A 22236-nucleotide genomic window follows, 5' to 3' on the forward strand; every position below is an offset into this window, starting at 1 on the left:
ATGAAAAACTGTTTAGCAATAGACCAAAGAAGGTACAAATAAATATAAATAAACATAAACTTACTGTCTTGATTTTGAGCCCCCTTTTAAAGACTGGGTTCAACTCCATTCTTACCTCCTCCAAGAACCATTCTCCAACTGCTTTAAGACAACATTGCAGTGGTATATCAAAAAGGGAGGCATTTCTTATGACTGCAAGTTAGGACTCTTATGACACAGTTCATTCAGCATTTAAATGCTCTTATTTTCACCAGTATTAATTCCGCCCACTGAAGAGATGACATGGGGAACTAGACCAGTTCTTAGAATCTTCTTATACTCCCTACATACTGAGCAAGGTACATATCCTCCACAATAATTGGGCCAATATTTATTCAGAGTAGGTTTTGATAAATGTTTTAGATCAAGAGTGGGCAAACTTTTCCTGTAAAAGGACAGATAATAAATTAGGCGTGGCAGGTCATAAGTCTTCTGTTGCAACTACTCAACTCTGCTGCTGTAGTGCAAAAGCAGCAACAGACAATATATAAACAAATGAACAATGGCTGTGTTCCAATAAGACTTTTTTTGTGGACCATGAAATCGGAATAGATCATTTTCATGTGTCATGAAATAACATTCTTGTTTTTTCTTCCAATCGTTTAAAAATGAAAATGAAAATTCCTAGTGGGCAGTATAAAAACAAGAAGCACGCCAAATTTGACCTACAGGTCATAGTTTGCCAATTCCTGCTTGAGAAAGACATATTAACCTGTACTGTAAGACGACTTTGCTATCAAATTCCCAAGTAAAACATCAACACACATATCACAATACCTTCGTTCAGCACGCTCCTTCTTCTTTAAGGCCACATCCAAATCTTGCAACTGTTCTTCTAATTTCTCACACAATAGTTTCTGGAAGAGCAAAACATAGTGTTATTATTAGTATTTTTTAAGTAAGCTCTATGCCCAACAGGGGCTTGAACTCAGAATCAAGAGTTGTATGGTCTACCAACTGAGCCAAACAGGAGCCCCCAGGAATGCTAACACCTTTGCACAATCATTTATCCTTTGCATGGTAGGTCATGGGTACTGTGCTATTGTGAGAGACGATAGGGGGCCCCATGGTGAGTAAACACTGAGATGTTCTGTCTGTTTAATTAAATAAAGAGGTGCCCCGGCATCCACTGAACTGATGAGCCTCATCTAGAAATACATTCTATGCCTATTTGGCTGGTAGTAATTAATGTTTAAAATAGCATTTGGCTCAACATGTTTACATGACAGTGATTAAAATATTTTAAAAATCATACAACATTTTGAAAGGAGAGGGGTCTATATAAAATATAACATAAAGGCGCCAATCACTATTTTTAAAAAAGAGAATGGCAAAAAATTATAAACCCATGCCACATGGTTACTGGGTCAAAAGAGAGCTGAAGAATGTAAGTGATAAGCTATGCTAAGCCAAGGAAGTCCACTTAACTGGGAAATGCAATAATCCCCATCATTTTTAAAGTGAAATGAGACTGGACTTGTAAGAGAAAGACCCCCCCCCCTGGGTGCAGTGGCATGAAAAGGACCTTTTCTTCAGCTTTCAGAAGGAATCTGCTGGAGTCAAGATAGAAGAGAAATATAATCCATGTTTCTATTCATAGTAGCATCATGGTGCTACATATTTCATAATACCATCCATAAAACTGACATGAAGGAGGTAGGTAGATATGGAAAGAGGATGAAACAAAGGGATAAAGAACAGGAAGAAACTGATTTCTCCCCTCACAAATCATTTTAATTTGGGGCTGTTTGTTGCCTGTAACAATTGTGAAAAAAACTAATCAAAGGCTTATACTTTTATAAAAATTAGAGGTCCTTGAGAAATGCTTGGGGTGTAAAAAAAAAAACAAACCCAAAAGGCTTAAAATACATTAATAAAAGGTAGTTTATCAATGGTATCAAATTTCACAGAACTTCAAACAAAAGGCAAACAATATTTACAAATTGGTTTGAAGACTAAAAATGTTTAGCGGCCATCAAGAAGTATTGTTAGGGGCGCTTGGGTGGCTCAGTCGGTTGAGTGTCCGACTTTGGCTCAGGTCATGATCTCGAGGTTCGTGGGTTCGAGCCCCACGCCAGGCTCTGTGCTGACAGCTAGCTCAGAGCCTGGAACCTGCTTTGGATTCTGTGTCTCCCTCTCTCTGTGGCCCTCCCCTGATCACGCTGTCTCTCTCTCAAAAATAAATAAAACATAAAAAAAAAGAAGAAGAAGTCTTATTAAGTGGAATATAAAACCGAAGACTACAAACAAAGTGTGCTGGTCATACGTGTTGGCAAGGGGGGCAGAACCACTCTCCATCTGGGATGATCATCAGAGGAGGGCGAAGGCAGGCAGTATGGTATCCACTGTCACAAGAATCACACAGAAGAATCTGAAATAAATCACAAGTTAATGTCAACCTAACTCTGTAACGAAAATTCAATGATTCTGAAGTTAAAGACATTTCAATATTTCGTAGAACTGTACTAATAAATATGCTATATCAAAGTATCTTCTTTATTTGCCTAAAACTAAAAAACTCTGCTAATGAGGGATCTAACATGCTAGTTTTTTAAAAAAAGTAAAACAGGGCGCCTGGCTGGCTCAGTCGGTTAAGTGTCCGGCTTTGGCTCAGGTCATGATCTTATGGTTCATGGGTTCGAGCCCTGCATCCAGCTCTCTGTTGACAGCTCAGAGCCTGGAGCCTGTCTTCAGAATCTGTATCTCCTTCTCTCTCTGACCCTCCCCTGCTGTCTCTCAAAAATAAATAAACATTAAAAAAATCATTTACAAAATGAACTGTAAAATTTAGTGAATAATTGCAAATTCTGAACTAGAGTTATAATCCTTTTTTAGTGGACCTTGAGGGCTATAACAATATACTCATTTTACATATAGAGTTTTATAGTTCAAGGGTCATAAACTTCCCTACCATACATAGGATTAAAAAAATACACATAAATCCTACTTTAAATAGCATTTCAATTACCCATCTGTAAGAAACATTTATGATTCTTTTTACCATGTAAATTCAAATAAGGAAGGGATGAAGTTACAAGGAATGAAGCTATACTTAAGGGCCCTCATGTTCACAAACAAAGGCTGACAATAATTAGCCTTAAGTTGTCATTTTATGTTATCTGAGTTTAAGATGACCATTTCTCTAAAACTTAAAATGTACATTCAGGGATATTTAACTTAAAAAAACCTTACTTTGAAATAATCTTAGATTTACAGAAGAGTTGCAAAGACAGGGTTTTTATAAGTCTTTTATATATAACCATAGGACATTTACCAAAATTAAGAAATTAATATCAGTACATTACTTTTAACTAACAAACAGACCATATTCAGATTTCACCAGCTTTTCCACTAATGTCCTTTTTCCTGATTCCAGAATGCAATCCAGGATATTATATTCCATTTAATCATGTTTTCTCAATCTCCTCTGACCCAGAATAATTTGGTCTTTCTCTGTTTTCCATAACTTTGACAATTTTGAAGAGTACTAGTCAGATATTATGTAGACGGCCCCTCAGTTTGGGTTTGTCTGAAGTCTTCTCTTGATTAGACTGAGGTTATGGGTTTTGGAGAAGAATTCAACAGAGGCGAAGTGCCCTGCTCACTGCATCTTATCTGGGAGTACGTGATGCCCCTATGACTTATTACTAGTAATAGTAACCATGACCCCTTGATTATGAGAGTATCTGTTGGCTTTCATCACTGTAAAGTTACTACTTTTCACTTTCCATACCTATTCCCATTAGAAAGGACAAGTCCAGCTCACATTCAAAGGGAGGAGAAGTAAGCTCTACTTTCTAGAGGGAGGAGGATCAAAGAATTTGGAGATATAAACTAAAAACAACCACAGTAATTAAAAAATTTCCCCTCACTAATTTTAGCATTCATCAGTGCTATAATTATTGCTTGCAACAGCTGTTACTGTGGCGTTCTAATGATGATTCTCTATTTCCATGCCTTCTACTATTTGGAATTCTTCTGTAAAGAAAATATGCCCTTCTCCCTCCATTTATTTGTTTTTCAATCACTTCTTTATATCAGGATTAACTAAAGAAGATTTATTTCCTTTGGGCTAGAATCTAAACTATTATTTAGGGGCGCCTGGGTGACTCAGTTGGTTAAGCCTCCGGCTTCGGCTCAGGTCAGATCTCACGTTTGTGGGTTTGAGCCCCGCGTCAGGCTCTGTGCTGACAGCTAGCTCAGAGCCTGGAGCCTGCTTCTGGTTCTGTGTCTCCTTCTCTCTCTGCCCCTCCCCCTCTCATGCTCTGTCTCTCTCTGTATCAAAAATAAATAAAACATTAAAAAATTAAAAAAAAACAAACTATTATTTAATTTGTCCAAACTGCCCCAGACATACTGGGAGTTCTTTCAGGTTGGCTCCTGTGTCCTTAGGATGCATTTGCATCTTTTCTTTCAAAGCACATTTGTACTCCCTGACACTCTAGGACAGGACACTCCAGGCGCATCTTGTATTTCCCTGCCCAAGCCGTTGAACTAGCCATTTCTCCTAGAAACCCTGGTTCCTTTATTGGAGACTGGGGTTTAGAAACCACCATCTAGGTACTGAGTGCTATGATACTAGGTATGACCGCTGCTAAGTTCTCTCAGAAGACAGAACTAGGGAACAGATATACGTATAGCAACCTATGTATACAAAGATATCTACATTAAAATAAACATGGGTTCATACTAATATCTCCAGCTCTAAGCCAGCACCACAGGGCTCATTTTAATTTTTATGCCTGCTTATCTCTAACTTATTTTCTCTCAAACTGAAAAAGCTGGCTCCTATTCTCTATACTTCATTTACTTGCTGAACCATAATATAAATGTAAAGCAGTTTCTAAATTGCTAACACAAACTATGGAGGGTAGAGGAGGGTGATGGGATATGCACCCATGTGCAACAATTTAAAAGTGAAAAACTGCCTTCCCGTTTCTCCATACAATGTACCAGCATTTACTGCCAATACCCAGATTGCCATACAAAGTCGTGTTAGTGTTATACTTGAGTTCCAGGACTGACTGATCACACAGGCATATGTGGACTAACCTGGGCACCTGCTTTCATTTATCACATTGTTTCCATGATAAAATATAATCTAAATTTCAAATAAAATTAAAAGTAAACTTTTGGAACGCAACCTATTTTTATTTATTTTAATATTTATTTTTGAGAGAGACAGAGCGTGAGCGGGGGAGGGGTAGAGAGAGACACACACACACAGAATTTGAAGAAGGCTCCAGGCTCCGAGCCATCAGCACACAGCCTGACGCAGGGCTTGAACCCACAAACCGTGAGATAATGACCTGAGCCAAAGTGAGACACTTAACCGACTTAGCCACCCAGGTACCCCGAATGCAACTTATTTTAAAAAATGATATTTGTCTCTATTCTGCAATAAAGATAAAATTCTGCTAAAATAAACTACTATGTTAAGATTTCCAAGCCTCATGCACTAACGCATTTACTTTGACTAAAACATATGGAACACCCCATTGAGTTCTATACTTATCAATGAATTTACTGTTTCTGCTGTAAGCTCAGTAAGGACAGGGACCCTGTCTTTCTAATTCAGCATCATTTCCCTACCACTTAACATATAGCAGTTGCTTGACATTTTGATTTGATGATTATTCTTAAATACTGGGCACAAAAAGTCCGCCACATTTGGGATCTTCAGTTTCCACTGTCATTCTTTTTCGGCACAGTAACCAGCAATGGGGTTTTCAGAACAGTTGTTAAAATAACTGAATTGGGGCGCCTGGGTGGCTCAGTCGGTTAAGCGTCCCGCTTTGGCTCAGGTCATGATCTCACGGTTCGTGGGTCTGAGCCCCGCATCGGGCTCTGTGCTGACAGCTAGGATCGGATTCTCTGACCCTCCCCTGCTCACACTGTCTCTCTCTGTCTCTCAAAAAACAAAAACAAAAAAACCCAAAACAAACAAAAAAAACTTAATCAGTGAAAGTCCTGTGGGTATTTCAAGAAGGGTGCAATGTCTCTGTCTCCTTGGTATCATGTCTGCCCACCTCATTTTACTTCTCATTTCCTCATACCCCTTTGTTGCTGACACCTACTGCTGCCTCAGTCAAAGTGCACTTTCTTAGTTTAAAAAGATTAGAAATGGCTGGGAAAAAATACATGGGTTAGTTTTTCATTTGGAGAGCAGAAAAAACCACTATCTCAAATCTCCTCTTGGCCTTTCTCCACACAAAAATCTTGACTTAATTTTCACAGCCTGATGATCAAAAAAATTCTTGGAAGGGTCTGTTTAGCACAATTTCAACATATATTCTTCTCAGAGCTAAAGTCATTCTCTGGTTCTAAGTTTTATTTTTTACTTGAAGTCTCTGAAACTGCAGGGATATGATAAACTTTGTTGATAAATTTAATTTCCAGATATGATTTTAACATTAAGGAAGAAAAGAACAAGTAAACCACAAATAACTTTAAACTAGCACATAATAGATGTCAGGAATATATGTCATCTTTACTTTTCTTTCTGCTTAGTAGTTAGAAATTGCCTCTCAAGTCAAATCTACTTAAAAAACAAAAAACAAAAAACAAAAAAAACCCCAGACTGGTTGCACAGAATTGGGCCTAACAAGAATATTTCTTCAACAGGCTCTCTAGAAAGCACTTATGAACTGCAAAAAATATATAAACAGATTATGAATCGGTTTTCCTAATTTAGGCTACCTTTGAAGAATTTAACTTCCTGGGTAAGAAAGTACCATGTAAATCTCACTATTCTTTTGAATATATCTGGTCTAATAATTTTTCTTCTTCTTCTTCTTCTTCTTCTTTTTTTTTGGAACTTCCTATTCTCCAAAGTGTAAAGCCCTACTAGGTTACTATTTGACTTAGATGTTTCCACAGAAGGCAAAGGCCATTTGGCCTTCCTTAAAGTTGGCACTTCAGAAATATCGTAATAAATTAATTCAAAGGGAAAGATGAAACATGAAAAGAAAAAGAAGAGAATAAATATATTTGACTAAATTCACTGATTAGTGAGGTTAAGAGTTTATCCTTAAGTAGAGGAAATAGCAATATATAAACCAAGTAGAATGAAAGCACAATGAGTTATTATTTGAGAAAGAAATAAAGGTTATTTTGTACACATTAAGTTGAGCAGCAATAAAAAAATTTCAAACCATAATCAAACCTAGAAGAGTTAAGACTGCTTTGGGTAACCACAACATGCCAGTAAGATGAATGTTGTCCATTTAGATCAGGTACGTACTAGTTCAGGATGGTTTGGAAGGCCACATTTTTTGCATGGTTCATCATCATCTGCTAGGATGGCTTCTTCACTTTCTTTTTCTTCCTCTTCTGAAGCTGCAGATGATTTTTCACTATCTGATCCTTCACTTTCATCATTGCTAGAATATTTCCATCTGCCACGTGTTCGAGAACCAGTCCATCGAACTTTGCCTTTGGGTTTTACCTTGTATAAAATTAAAAATTGAGATAATTTGGTATAATGAGAACATTAAAAAATAAGGTTCTGATTATACGTCCACGTTTAGTCAATATATAAGAAGAAAATGAAAATTATTGTATCTTATCACAGATCGACCCACAATTTAATTTTGGTACATATTTCCATAATTTATTCTATTTTTGTTGGAGGGGGGATTATAATTAACATGCTGTCTTAGAAATATTTTCCCTCATCATAAAATACATTATTTACATCACTGTAAATGAGTGTATGATATGCCATCACATACCTCTATTCATCTAATCTCTTACTAGACAGACATTTAGGTAGTTTCCCAGTTTTTCACTTTCATAAAAAATGGTTCCTTCTAAATATAAATTTTTACAAACCTCTATGGTTAGGATAAATTCCTTGAAGAGGATTCTGGGTCAAAGGCCATGCACATTTTAAAGGCTCTATAAATAGAGCACTGACAATATTTTAATATATTGTAATACAAAATTTTAAATTCCCATATTAGAGATGAATTTAAAACTTTTATATTGAAATATATTATCCAGAGTATAAGTTTAAAATGTTGTAAACTGCTTTTTTTACTGCCTGCTTTCAGAGTCTTTTAATTCATATTTCAGTTCATTCCTACATTATAAGTCCCCATCAAAAACCAAAATAATTCTAACAGAAGGGGAAGTTTTTTTTTTTTGTAAGAATTAGAAGTTCAGTATTTTAGAGAAGAAAGGATCACTTACAATGAAGAACAATCTGATGACTTAAATTTTAAACAAAAGTAGCACTTTTAATTATAACAAACTCCTATAAACTTGCCAAAGACTTGTCAAGGTTTGGCCTAAAAGAAGAGTTATAGAGAACAGAATTCTGCCTTCTAAGACTAATGATTAAAATGGGGAAAAACACATGCTCTCATACATAGTAATGAGAGGGTATATGAAAGGGGCCTTTTGGAGGAGGGCAATGTGGCAATAGCTATCAAAAGTTAAAATACACATGCCCCTTGACCCAGCAATGCCAATTCTAGGAGTCTATTCTAAAGAAATACTCACTTATGTCCAAAAGGATCTTCAATGCAGCATTGCCTGTAATAGTGAAAAATTGGAAACAACCTAAATGTCAATCAATAAGGGAGTGGTTAAATAAACTGAGGTACATCCACACTATGGAATACTATGTAGCCATCAACAACCAAAAGATAGACTACATCTAAAGACATGGAAAGAGTTCAGAGACAGATTGATAAGTGAAAATTTCATGAAAAAATGAACATATTCTATTTATTTTTCCAGTGAATGGGTAAATCTTTATGAACATACACATGAATTTATGGAAAAAGAACTGGAAAGACATGTTAAAATGTTTCTGTTAATAGTGTTTATGGGGTATTTTCAGTTTTCAATCCTACAGATAGGGTATCACCTACAGTTTACATAGAAAATATATTCTCATAATGCTTATAATAGAGAAAAAATTTAAAAGATGACAAGGTTGTACAGTCTGAAAACTTAATGTCTGTGGACAACTACTGAGAAAAGACATTTCAGACATAGGAAAAAGGTACCTTTTTTTCTTTTTAAGTTCTTTTCGAATGACTTCTGTTTAGCCAAACCAAGAGCTACAGTTAGACTCAATTATTTCTAATAACAATTAAAACTCAAAATTAGGAAAATTTTTACCTTGCCGACTTTAGAATTTGTATCCTTTTCTGTTTTTTTCAAATTTTCTTTTTTGTCTGCTTTCTGCAAAGCTCCTGACTCTTCTTCTACTTCATCTTCTCCTTCCCCTCTTTTCTTATCAGCTTTCTGATCTCTGATCTCAGCCACTTTTGCTGTGGGTCTAGATATCCTTGGAGACCGCCTCAAAGTACGACCTACATTTGTTTTCTCTTCTTCCTTTTCTGTCTTCTCTTGCTTGGTTTCTGGTTCTAGAATTTGCGGAGGAGAATCTGGCTTCTTCTTCCGACTAGATATCCTAATTGTTAATTTGATGCCCTCTTTCTGCCTTTCAGAGGTGATCTCTGTGTTTTCTGAGGCAGTGGTTTCTTCCTCAGGAACCAACTTATATTTAAATTTGCTTTTTTGCATAGAACCCTTGGTCTCAGAAGGATCCTCTGTGCCAGAGGTCTGGGCGTTGTCCAGATTATCCGTTTCTACCGTTGGGGATTCAGAATCCTTTTTTAGAATTTCTGGGTCTGTTTTTTCCAGGGAATGACCTTCAGTGGAACTTGTACTCTGACATTCTACCACTTCTTTTTCTGAGGCTAACTTCTCACAGGGGTCAGCCATGTTAGACGGTGCAGAAGTTTCAGCTGCCTCAGGAGAGACTGGCTTTATGGATTCTAGAGTATACTTTGGAACCTCTTCTGGTATTGGACTCAATCTTTGTGTGTCCTTATCAAGAAAAGATTTTTTGGACTTCTCTAACTTTTCAAGACATTCTAGGACTGGTGGGCGCTTATCCTTTTTACTTTTGGGAGACTTCTCGTCAACTTTCAAGGTACAAGATTCAGTGGCAGATAAAGCAGTTTTCAAAGAGAGATCCTTTGCCATCTCAGAAGTCTCCAGAGAGATTTCCATTTCTGGAGGACCAGTTTCCTCTAACTGTCCTTTCTGATTCTGGGTCTCTATGACTGATACTGAATTATCTGCATCTTTCCCTACAGGGACAACTTCCTTGTCAAGATCACCCATTTTCATATTCATTATGACGGAATTTAAGGACTCTGCTCCATTTCCCTCCACGATGACACTCTTGTCTTCAGAGGGGCTACAGCTATCTTCCTTTGGATCATAAAACTTTGTCTCCATTTGTTCTGTCTTAAAATTTGGAGTTACCTTTTCATCACTAACTTCTCCATTTACCAGTTGTTTTCCTTCATGACTCAAAATAGTGATTGTGGAGATCCTTTTACAAGTCTCTTCCTCTTGTTTTATTTCATCTTTCAAAAATTCTTTTGTTGGAGTAACGGATTTACACAATGGTCCTTTGATTGGACTGTCAAAATCATCACTCAGTTTAATTTCTCGTTTTTTTAGTGGTATCTTGGCCTGTTGGTCATTTTTAAGTTTCTCGGTTTCTTCAGTAGACTTCTCAGTGATTTCTTGAGAAGACCTAACATTGCCACCAAACTCTAGCCTCTCCGGCTCTAGTTTCTCCGTGTTACCTTTGATATCTTTCGGATCTGCTCTAAATTCCTTTACTTCGACTTTAGTGGGTTTGACATTTTCCTTGAAGGAATCACTTTCTTCTTTAATAATCCTTTTATCTTCACTTTCTGGCAAAGGCTTTTCTAGCTTGACTATGACGGGCAGTTTCACAAGTTCCTTTTCATCTTCTTTTTCTACTTTCACAGTAGCCTCTTCCAGAGCACTGGGTGGAGAGCAGGTCTCTGAATTTACTGGCTGCTCTTCACTTTTCATCTTTTCATTTTCCTTCTGGTCCTCTAAAAATCAGGAAAAGATTTACATAAGTCTAAGCATTCATGTTTATAAAATATAAAAGGTTAAATGTAACATATATTCCCATTTGAAATTTTGCTCTTTAAAAGAGGTGGTCTGTCAATGGACATTTGACCAAAAACCAAAACCAAACAAAAAAACCCCACCTCAAAACCGAAAGTGAAGGAAATTACCAAACTGTGAAGCACAACTTGTAAATATTAAGAAACAGTTACTCCGGCGACCCAGGTGGCTTAATCAGCTGAGCATCCAGTTGATTTTGGCTCAGGTCATGATCTCAGTTTTCTGAGTTCAAGCCCCGCATTGGGCTGTGTGCTACCCTGGCTACACAGAGCCTACTTGGGATTCTCCCTCCTTCTCTGCCCCTCCCCTGTTTGTGCTCTCTCTCTCAAAATAAATAACTTAAAAAAAAAAAAAAAGAAAAAGAAACACTTATTCAGAGAGGTTCAAGTTTATGCTTTATACTTTTAGCTTCAGTGTGCTCAATGGAAGAAAATGTTTATACAATTCAAATAATTTATTCAAGCTCAAGTGATGGCTCAAAAATGTGAACTAAAAATACTACATAAAACACTTCCAAAAGACCATATTTGTTTTAAAAACTGACAAATGTTCTTCCTTGCAAGTCACTGAGGACTTCATTTCAGAGAGGTAACATGAGCATGGCAGTGGGAAAATGTTTGTTTTATGCTTTATGCAGATTATAAAAGTAACACAATTCTGTACAGAAAAATCAAACATATGCCCACCAAAAGAATTAAAATGTCCACAATACTCACTCCCAGAGGCAATCACTTGGTATTTTAGGTAACTTCATTCTAGTGTTGTGTCTTTTTGACAAAGTTGGGATCATGTTGCCCCATTTTTTCATTGAAACATTAGCACTTCATGATATTTAATGCCTTTTACAGAAATCAGATTTAATTATATAACATTCCTCAATGTGGTTATATTACAATTTACATTAGTGAATATTTCAGAAATTGTTATAAACTATATATATTTATCATCAATTCCTCTTTTTACCTTAATTGGCTATGTGTTTCCAACTTTTATGGAGTACCTAATAGGGCAAAAACCGTATTTGGTAAATGGCAGAACCTCTGAATGGGATTACAGAGATTGCATACACAATGCAAACCAGTGCTCAGATAATCTGGGCAGAGTGTTTTCAGAGAATTCATTAAGTACTAATTTTACCTATACTTCCTGTGACTTCACCCTATCCTTACAACTTAAAGAACCTAGGATCTAAGTGAAGTTTTAGCAAAGCAGCAATTTTTTCGTAATGTTTATTTACTTATTTTTGAGAGAGAGTGAGCGGGGGAGGAACAGAGAGAGAGGAAAAGAGAGAATCCCAAGCAGTCTCCACACTCAGTGCAGAGTCCAATGCAGGGCTTGTGTAGGGCTCGATTTCATGAACCACGAGATCATAACCTGAGCTGAGTAAAGAGTCAGATATTTGACTGAGCTGCCCAGGCGCTCCAGAGAAGTAGTAATTTTTACAGATAATTTTGCACATGTTATGCCACATTGATAAACCAGTATTAAATGGATTTCATAGGTATAAAATGAAATAAATAGAAATGAGATAAGACATGTTTTTTTTTTAATGTTTTTATTTATTTTTGATACAGAAAGAGACAGAGCATGAGAAGGGGAGGGGCAGAGAGAGAAGGAGACACAGAAATGGAAGCAGGCTCCAGGCTCTGAGCCAGCTGTCAGCACAGAGCCTGACCCGGGGCTCGAACCCAAAAATGTGAGATCTGACCTGAGCCGAAGTCGGAGGCCTAACCGACTGAGCCACCCAGGCGCCCCAAGACATGTTTTTTAATAAAAATGCAGTATCTTTAAAAGAGTAAATATTTTAATTATAAACCACTATTTCTTTTGTTTCATTCATGTTGCAAATAAACCATTCAAGAACCACCAGGAACCATTCCAAACCTAAAAACAGAGTATCAGTATTGCTCTTCCCCCTTTACATTGTCATTGATTTAATGTATGCATGCCACTAAGGAAATTAAAGACATGATAGTAATGATCTTAATTTGTGTGTATTCGTCTTCCCACTGATGTAGTTAATTCCTGATCACAGAGATTGGTTAGCATATCAGGAAATCTAATTAAATGAACATCTTGGTTAACAATTAAAATACTGATTACAATTAAAAAAAATAACTTTTTCAACCTGGGGTGCCTAGGTAGCTCAATTGGTTGAGTGTCCAACTTTGGCTCAGGTCATGCTCTTGTGGTTCGTGGGTTCAAGCCCCACATCAGGCTTGCTGCTGTCATTGTGGAGCCCACTTTGGGTCCTCTGTCCCCTCTTTCTCTGCCCCTCCCCAGCTTGTGCTCTCTTTCTCTCAAAAATAAACATTAAAAAAAAAAACCTTCAACTTAACACTAAGGGTTTATTAAACACAAATTAATATTCTTCCCTATGTTTTCGTTCAGAAAACAACTCAGGACCTCACTGTGGCTCTGACACAAGGTAAAAGGACACTATTTTTATTTGGGGATGGTGAAGGAGAAAGATCCCTTCCATTATTTGAAGTGATTCCAAATTGGTTAACAATATGGCAAAAGAAACTGAGGGAATAACACTGGGTTCAAGGCTTCTAGGTTCATGAATCCTAATTCACCTAGCGGTAAAGTCTGTGTACGTCTCAAAACAAACTCTGATCCTCATTTCTTCATTTATAAATAAAGCAGCCAAAATATTGTACTTCACTGGCTTATATTTCTCCTAAGTCCAAAATGTTAAATTCTTGGTATTTTTGTGTTTGGCTCAGTTCTTTTCAGACATGAAAACAATGATTACTCTAGCTCCCCTAGATTACATGGATGTGTCCCTAAAGCCACAGAGTAAACAGAACCATGACAGAAAATGAACCTTCAAGCATAATCATAACTGGCAAAAAGGTCATTTGTTATGTAAGCATTTTCCCAAAGTTTCCTCAAAAAGAAACTATAAAAGAGATGCAAATGAATTTCAGAGACATAAAATTTAAACAAACAAAACTTCGGGAAAAACTCACTTTAAAAATCACAACGCAGCAGGTAACACTGCTTGGCAAACGAGGTAATTCAAGAGAAGTTTTATCGACTGCAGGTTTGTTAAATGATTCATTCATTTGCTCAACAAATATTTACTAATCAGCTATTGTGTGCTTTCCCAACCACAAACACTATGGAATAGAACACTGGATGTTCTATAAAAGACATGACTACACATTTATCCAGTACAGACATACCCCTTCTATTGAGCTTCACTTAACTGTGCTTTTGCAGATACTGCATTTTGTTCAAATTGAAGGTCTGTAGCAATCTTGCACTGAGCAAGTCTATCGGTGCCATTTTTCCAAAAGCATTTACTCACTTCATGTCTCTGTCACATTTTGGTAATTCTTACAATATTTCATTATTATTAAATTTTTTATAGTGATCTGTGATCAATGATCATTTGATGTTACTACTGTAATTGCTCTGGGGCTCTATGAATCACACCCATTTAAGATAGCAAACTTTACTGGTAAGTGTGTGTATTCCGACTACTCTACCAAATGGCCAGTCCCTCCCCTCTCTCCTTCTCTTTGGGCCATCCCATTTGCTGAGGCATACCAATGCTGAAATTAGGCCAGCTAATAATCTTACAATAATCTTTACGTGTTCCAGTGAAAGGAAGAGTCACATATCTCTCAAGTTAAATCAAAAGGAAGAAATGACTAAGCTTAGCAAGTGAGGCATGTCAAAAGCCAAGACAGGTCAACAATGAGACCTCTCACACCAAACAGTGGGTCAACTTGTGAATACAAAGGACAAATCCTTGAAAGAAATGAAAAGTGCCACGCTCCAAAGAACACACAAATGATAAAAAAAAGGAAAACAGCCTATTGCTGATATGAAGAAAGTTTTAATGGTCTGGACAGAACATCAAAACAGCCACAATTTTCCCTTAATCCAAAATCTAACTACAGCAAGGCCCTACCTCTCCCCAATTCTGTGAAGGTTGAGAGAAGTGAAGAAGTCGCAGAAGATCTTCCAGATGCTGGTTGATGAGGCTTAAGGAAAGAAACTGTGGAGACAGAACATAAAGATGCAAGGCAAAGCAGCAAGTGTTGATGCAGAAATTATAGCAAGTTATCCAGAAGACATAGCTAAGACAATTCATGAAGGTGGTTATACCAAACAACAGATTTTCGATGGATGCAGATAAAATAAGCCGTAATGGAAGAAGGTGCCATGTAGGACTTCAATAGCTAGAGAGAAGTCAATGCTGGGCTTCAAAGCTTCAAAGGGCAGGAAGTCTCTCTTGTTAGGGGCTAATACAATTGGTGACTTTAAAAGTTGCTCATTTACGATTCTGAGAATCATAGGGCCCTTCAGAATTAGGCTAGATCTACTCTGGCTGTGCTCCACGAATGGAACAAAAAGCCTGGATGAGAGCACATGGCTTTGCAACATAGTTTCCTGAATACTTTAAGACTAATATTGAGACCACCTGCTCAGGAAAATAAGATTCCTTTCAAAATATTACTGCTCAGTGACAACGCACCCGGTCACCCAAGAGCACTGATGGAGATGTACAACAAGATGCGGGTTGTTTTCATGCCTACTAACACAACATCCATTCTGCAGCCCAGGGATCAAGCAGTCATTTCCACTTTCAAGTCTTATTATTTAATAAATACATTTCATAAGGCTATAGTGGCCATAGATACTGATTAAAGAAAACTAAAAACCCTCTGGAAAGGATTCACCACTCTAAATGCCACAAAAAACATTTGCGACTCATGGGAAGAAGTCAAAACATCAACATAAACAGGAGTGTGTGGAAGAAGTTGATTTGAGCCCTCAGGCGTGATTCTGAGGGGTCTAAGACTTCTGTGGAAGAAGTAACTGCATATGTGGTAGAAAGAGTAAGAGGAACTAGAATGACCAGTGGAGCCTGAAGACGGGACTGAACTGCTACAAGCCATGCTAAAACTTGAACAGATGAAAAGTGGCTTCTCATGGATGAGCAAAACAGTGGTCTCTTGAGATGGAATCTTCTCTTGATAAAGATGCTGTGAAGATTGTTGAAATGAAACAAAGGATTCAGAATATTATATAAACAAAGCTGATAAAGCAGTAGCAGGGCTTGGGAAGACTGACTCCAATTTTGAAAAAAATTTTACTGTGGGTAAAATGCTGTCAAACAGCATCACATGCTATAGAGAAATTGTTTGTGAAACGAAGAGTCAATTGACTTGACAAACTTTATTCTTGTATTATCTAAGAAAGTGTCACAGCCATCCCAACCTTCAGCAACCACCTGATCAATCAAGGCAAGACCCTTCACCAGCACAAAGATTACAACTCACTGAAGGCTCAGATTGTGGTTAGCATTTCTTAGCAATAAAGTATTTTTGAATGAAGGTATGTACCTTCATTATTTTTAGATATAATGCTATTAAACACTTAAAAGACTACAGTATAGTGTAAACATAACTTTTATATGCAGTGGAAAACTCAAACCTGCAATATCACCAAGGCATGCTTTATTTGTTTCCTCTTCCTTCTTACTAACAAAACTGTGTTTTCGATCAGTAAGGTACTTGCCTCTTCAGATAACCTTAGAACTAGGGGACATATGATCTAGTTCTGACCAAAGAGATGCATAAGGAAGTCTACTGGGTGAGACTTATAAGGTTCAGCTGAATTATACCTTTTTCCCTTTCTCCTTTCTACCCAGAGTCGGAGAGGGCCACATGCTAAAGATGGCAGACTAGGAAGGGTATTTGGGTTTAACAAGACCTGGACTACTGACTAGCTAACTTTTTTATTATAAGAAGAAAACCCGAACTCTGTTTGAACAAACATGTAGCCAATACAATCATGTCTGATACATTTTCCTTTCACTTTTGCTTTCTATTACCTTTCCTTTTCCATACTCACCAAAAATTATCCATATCCACCTAATATATATTGGGCTTGTCATCTGTTGGGTGATAAGGGGGTAACTAATCCCTGATGAGGCTTAATTTCTTTATAATCCTCCTCTTCTAAGCCATGAGAAATGTTTAAATAGCATAGTAGTTCAGAGTTTGCTCAAATCTTTAATACCTACGGTAAATTAACACAAACACTGTAAAGAGCAAGCTGGAAATATCCACTCTAAAGCTTCAAGAAATACACTCTATAATAGAATAATTCTGCTTATAGAAAGTATACTTACATATACTATACAGAAAAATAAACATGAGTATTTTTGCTATAATACTGCAAAATTTGAAATAGCCTAAAAATCTTTCAAAAAGGAGAATGAATAACTACTACTTGGCAAATAATAGAAAAGAAACAGGGACACCTGGATGGCACAGATGGTTAAGCATCCCACTTCAGCCCAGGTCCCAATCTCGTGGTTTGTGATAGTGTGGTACCTGCATGGGATCCTCTCTCTTTCCCTCTCTCTCAAAAAAAAAAAAAGAAAGAAAGAAAGAAAAAGAAATAGAATGATGAGTGAAAATAGCAAGCTGCAAAAGGACAGGTACTATACCATTTGCAGAAGTTATAAAATGCACAAGATGATGCTATATGTTGATCTGCTACATACATATGTACCAAAATAATAAATATATATATGAATGACTTATAGGACTGTGGCCATGCCTAGAAAAGGAGGGAGAAGGAATGGAATGGAATATGAAGGGAGATATTGTTTCCAACATTTGTAATCAAAACAAATTTGAGCAATATCTAAGTTTTATAATATGTTCTGTTTATTTAAACTACTTCATTAAGAATTAGGAAGATATGAGGGGCGCCTGGGTGGCTCAGTAGGTTAAACATCCCACTTCCGCCCAGGTCATGATTTCATGGTTGGTGAGCAGCTACTGGGGTTACAGAAAGGAGGAAGATGGGTCTTACAATAAATTCACAGTCACCAGCTATCCCCGAGCCACTGCCACTGCCCAGGAACCTTCCTACTTCTCGAGCAATAACTATTTCAGTGTTCTTCATTATCCTCAAACTTGCAATCTCTTCACTATATCTCTATTTTCAGAGGATTCTGTGCTTCATTTCATAGAGAAAATAGAAGCCATGAGGCAGAAACTCTTTCTCATCACCAGACTTGTAAACCGAGTCCTGTTAAAACAGAGATGGTATTTTAAGCTAAGGCCAATCCTTCCAACTGTTTTGGATCTCATCTCTTCCAGTCTACTCAGAAAGGGTTTTAAACAATGTCAGTCATCATTACACTTGTTTTAATCAGTGGCTGTCTTATGCCAAATAGATGAAAGAAGACCAAAGACAGAAAGTAGAATAGTTTGGGGATTATTTCAAGAGAATTCATGTAAAAGCTCTTCAAGGACATCTCATTTTATTCAGACTAAAACCAACATTCTCAATAAACCTAAGGCCTTATACAACCTCCACACCCCTCTCCCCCACCTCCCATAGCCTGACCTCCCTAACCTCTCTCCTTCCTGTATGACAATACCCCTCACTCATTCTGTTTCAGCTGTATTACTCACCTTGCTATAAAACAGGAGCCAGCAAATTTATTCTGTAAAGGATCAGATAGTAAATAATTTAGTCTTGTAGCAACTACTCAACTCTACCTTTGTAGCATGAAGCAACTATGGACCGTAAGATACTAAAAGAATATATATATTCTAATTAACAAAAGATTAGCAGGCCAGATTTGACCTATAGTCCCTAGTCTGCCAGTCTCTACTCTAACATATTATGTATGTTAGACCCACTTCAGTGTCCTGTTACTGTCTGCTCCAAAAACCTTTTCCTTGGGTATCTGCATGGCTTACTCTTCCAGACCCTTTAGATTTTACTCAAGTGTCACATTTTCAGTGAGTCCTTTCCTAGGCTCCTCATGTAAAGCTACACCCTTCCTCTTTCCCCAAATTATTTTCCTTTCATAGCTCCTTATCAATATCATCTAACACACTTATTTTATTAATCTTATTGTCTACCTCCCCATACTATGTGTCAAGAAGGTTAAAAGTCAACTGATTTTGTTGACAGATTTATTCCCAAGAATAATCCCCAAGAATAATGCATGATACACACCATGTACTCAATAAATATATGTTATTAGAATGAAGTATTACAAGTAAAATATCAATCATGCCTAAAAGAGGAATATATTTTTGCATCTTAAGCATCTTGTTTGGCAAAGAAAGTTTTCACCATTTTTAAGATGTGTTATGATTTTACAGTTTCCAAAAGGGGCTCACAATAATGCAATTATCATTTGATATCATCAATATGTACCTAATGGACAAACAGCAGGAGCTGCCTGCACTAAAATATCTGTAGTACCATTTTACTACATGCTAAAGGGATGTGAATTGGTGCCAATTCTTTTATTCTTTAAAAATTACACACGGGAGATATCTGACAAATGCTTTTTTATGATTAAGTATAACAAAATAAAGTCCCACAAAAGCACAGATTATTAGAAGGCAAACAGAAAACAGAACCTTGCCAGCTACTCTCCAAGCCCTATACATGCCTTTCCCCAAGAATTCCCTCTCCCTACCAAGAATAATCATTAACCTGATTTATACTAATCATTTCTTTTAGTTTTACCTGTGTATTGTTTTCTTTTTAATGTCTCTTTAATCTTCTCTTGTCCTGTCCATCCTCTATTTTTCTTGCAATTCACTTGTTCAAGTCACTGACTCACGTGTCCTATAATTTCTGGATTATGCTGACTGCACTCCCATGCTCCTCTGTCCTTTTGTCTCTTAAATTGCCATTCTGATCTATAGCCTTCATCAGATTCAAGTTCAATTTCTGTAGCAACACTACTTCACTGATGATGTATTCTTTATCAAAAGGCATTAATGTCTGATTCTTTTTTTCTTTTTGTGAGGTTAATAGATACTGATGTCCCCTAAAACCTTTATCAGGAATTGCAAAATGAGGATATTCCCATTCTATCATTCCTCCGTCAATGACTTGTTGGGAATAAATTCTATAAACTTTACTAAATCTATTTTGCTATAGAGTGGTACAGTTCATATAGAAAAGGCAGGATGAATGATTCTTTCCACTTATTTAACGATTTTCAAAATAGTAACTTGGTCCCCACTGACATTCTCCAAAGGTAACCAATTTTACTTTTAGTGTCCTAATGAAAACATGGATTTAAGAAATATTCAGTTATATTTTAATCCCTTATAGATATTATTCTTGTTGATGCTTAAAGTGTCCTATCTTTGGCAGTGAAAACCTCTTTAAGTTGGCTCCTGAATCTTTCTGACAGGACTTTGATAATATCCATACTACCTGGAATGACAGGATATTTCTTGGCTCAGAATTGGTGGGAAATTACTTTCCACAGCTACCCTCCGGGTGTTAAGGTAGCTCACACTGTTGGGTTGGCCACTGTTTTTAAGTCTTTTTAGTGGATAGAACTATAAAAGACATGCATATATTTTCTAATAAAAAATAACTCATGAGTTAATGAACTAGAATTTAAAAAATATTTAAGGGGCACCTGGGTGGCTCAGCCGGTTAAGCATCCGACTGTTGGTATCGGCTCAAGTCATAATCCCATGGTCACGAGAGAGAGCCTCAAATCGGGCTCTGCAATAACAGTGTGGAGTCAGCTTGGGATCCCCTCTGTCCACCTCTCTCAAAATAAACAAAAAACAAACAAATATGTGGGGGGAAAAAAAAACCCTCATGAATTCATAATGCTATTTCCATGTTTCCTTAATCTCTTCTATCTTACATCTTATTTCTCCTGTCCCATACCCACCCCCAGAGAATCTTGGTTTTAAAGGATACCATGGATGATTTAATTAAAACAACACTTATTTTTTTCCCATGTTATATACAAAACAGTCCGAGAATAATACTGACATTATCATCAAAGTGATTTATTAAAAAGTTAAGAAGTGTTTGTACTCTTCCATTCTTTCTCCATTTGTTGTCATATTATAGGTCCACTGTCAAAATACAGAGCCATTATAGACTACACATTCTTTCTCGTTTCTGCCATTTAGATTTAGTTACATGTAACTACACATTTAATGCTCACCCAACAATCTTCTAAAAATCTTTATTTTGAAATAATTTGAGACCGACAGATATGTTACCAAAATAGCTCAAGTATACTTTCATCCCATTTTTCCTAAAGTTAAGAACTTACATATTCCATAGTAAATTATCAAAGCCAGGAAATTAACATCAGTAAAATAATATTAATTAAACAAATTTTATTTAAATTTTGCCAGCTTTCCCCCCAGTATCTTTTCTGTTTAAGGTTCCAGGTCTCATTTTGTTCTTGTGTTCTTACCTCCTTCAATCTGTGACCGTTCCTGATTCTTTCCCTGTTTCTTCTGACTTTGACACAGTTATCTTATAGATTAACTCTTACTTTGTGTTTTTAGTTAAAACATTTTTTAATGTTTATTTTTGAGAGAGAGAAAGACAGAGTACAAGTGGGTAAGGGGCAGAGAGATGGAGATAGAATCTGAAGCAGGCTCCAGGCTGTGAGTTGTCAGCACAGGGTCCGACGAGTGGCCTGAACCCACAAGCCCAGAGATCACGACCTGAGCAGAAGATGCTGTACACCAGAGAATACATGATGTTAATACTTCGACCATTTGGTTAAGGTTCTGTTGGCTGGTTATACTATTTGTAAAGTTACCATTTTTCTTTTTCTAACAGGTAAAAATCTTGGGAAGACACTTTGAAATTAGGCTAATACTTCATTTCTCCACAAAATGTAAACCACTGATTTTAGCATCTGTCAGAAATCTTGCCTACAACAAGGATCACTGTAGTCTTTCCATACTGGTAATTTTTTATTTCCCTCATTTCTCCTACATTAGTTAACTAATATTTCTTTGTAGGGAAAAGCTGTCCCTTCACCTCTATTTACTTATTTATGCAATTATGTGTTTATATAAGTAGAAACTTTTGGGCATTTATTTAAACCTATGGTTTAAATCTATCAATCGGTATATAAATTTGTAGGTAAAACAGTTTCTGCTTTCATCATTGGGCACTCTTTCTGGTTGGCACCTGTGTCCTACTGATATGCCCAAATTCTTTGTTGAGCACATCCTTAGTTTCTGGCATTCTAAGATATCCCAAACTATTTTGTATTTTCTGTGTCCATCACCAGAATCAGTCTGAGGAGCACTGGTCCCTTTTATTGGAGAATAATATTATGAAATAAAAATCTAGAGGCTAAAAGTGCTCACTGCTACTGGGGCATCAATGTTCTTAGATTCCTTTTATAAACAGAGGTAGGAAACAGTCACA

The 22236-nt window shown here is 36.8% G+C and overlaps 1 protein-coding gene across 1 annotated transcript in view; it reads right to left on the bottom strand.

The window, feature by feature from the left end:
• RSF1 (remodeling and spacing factor 1) overlaps positions 1-22236 on the bottom strand; it is a 165809-nt gene that overhangs the window by 34012 nt on the left and 109561 nt on the right. Inside the window, exons 6-9 of the mRNA XM_029915208.1 lie at positions 9172-10937; positions 7283-7486; positions 2306-2410; positions 817-896 (exon numbers count right to left, since the gene is read on the bottom strand). Of these exons, the coding sequence (XP_029771068.1) occupies positions 817-896; positions 2306-2410; positions 7283-7486; positions 9172-10937 (2155 nt within the window). The remainder of the gene's footprint in view (positions 1-816; positions 897-2305; positions 2411-7282; positions 7487-9171; positions 10938-22236) is intronic.

Source organism: Suricata suricatta, chromosome 11 (genome assembly GCF_006229205.1).
Source record: "Suricata suricatta isolate VVHF042 chromosome 11, meerkat_22Aug2017_6uvM2_HiC, whole genome shotgun sequence".
Lineage (NCBI taxonomy): Eukaryota > Metazoa > Chordata > Mammalia > Carnivora > Herpestidae > Suricata > Suricata suricatta.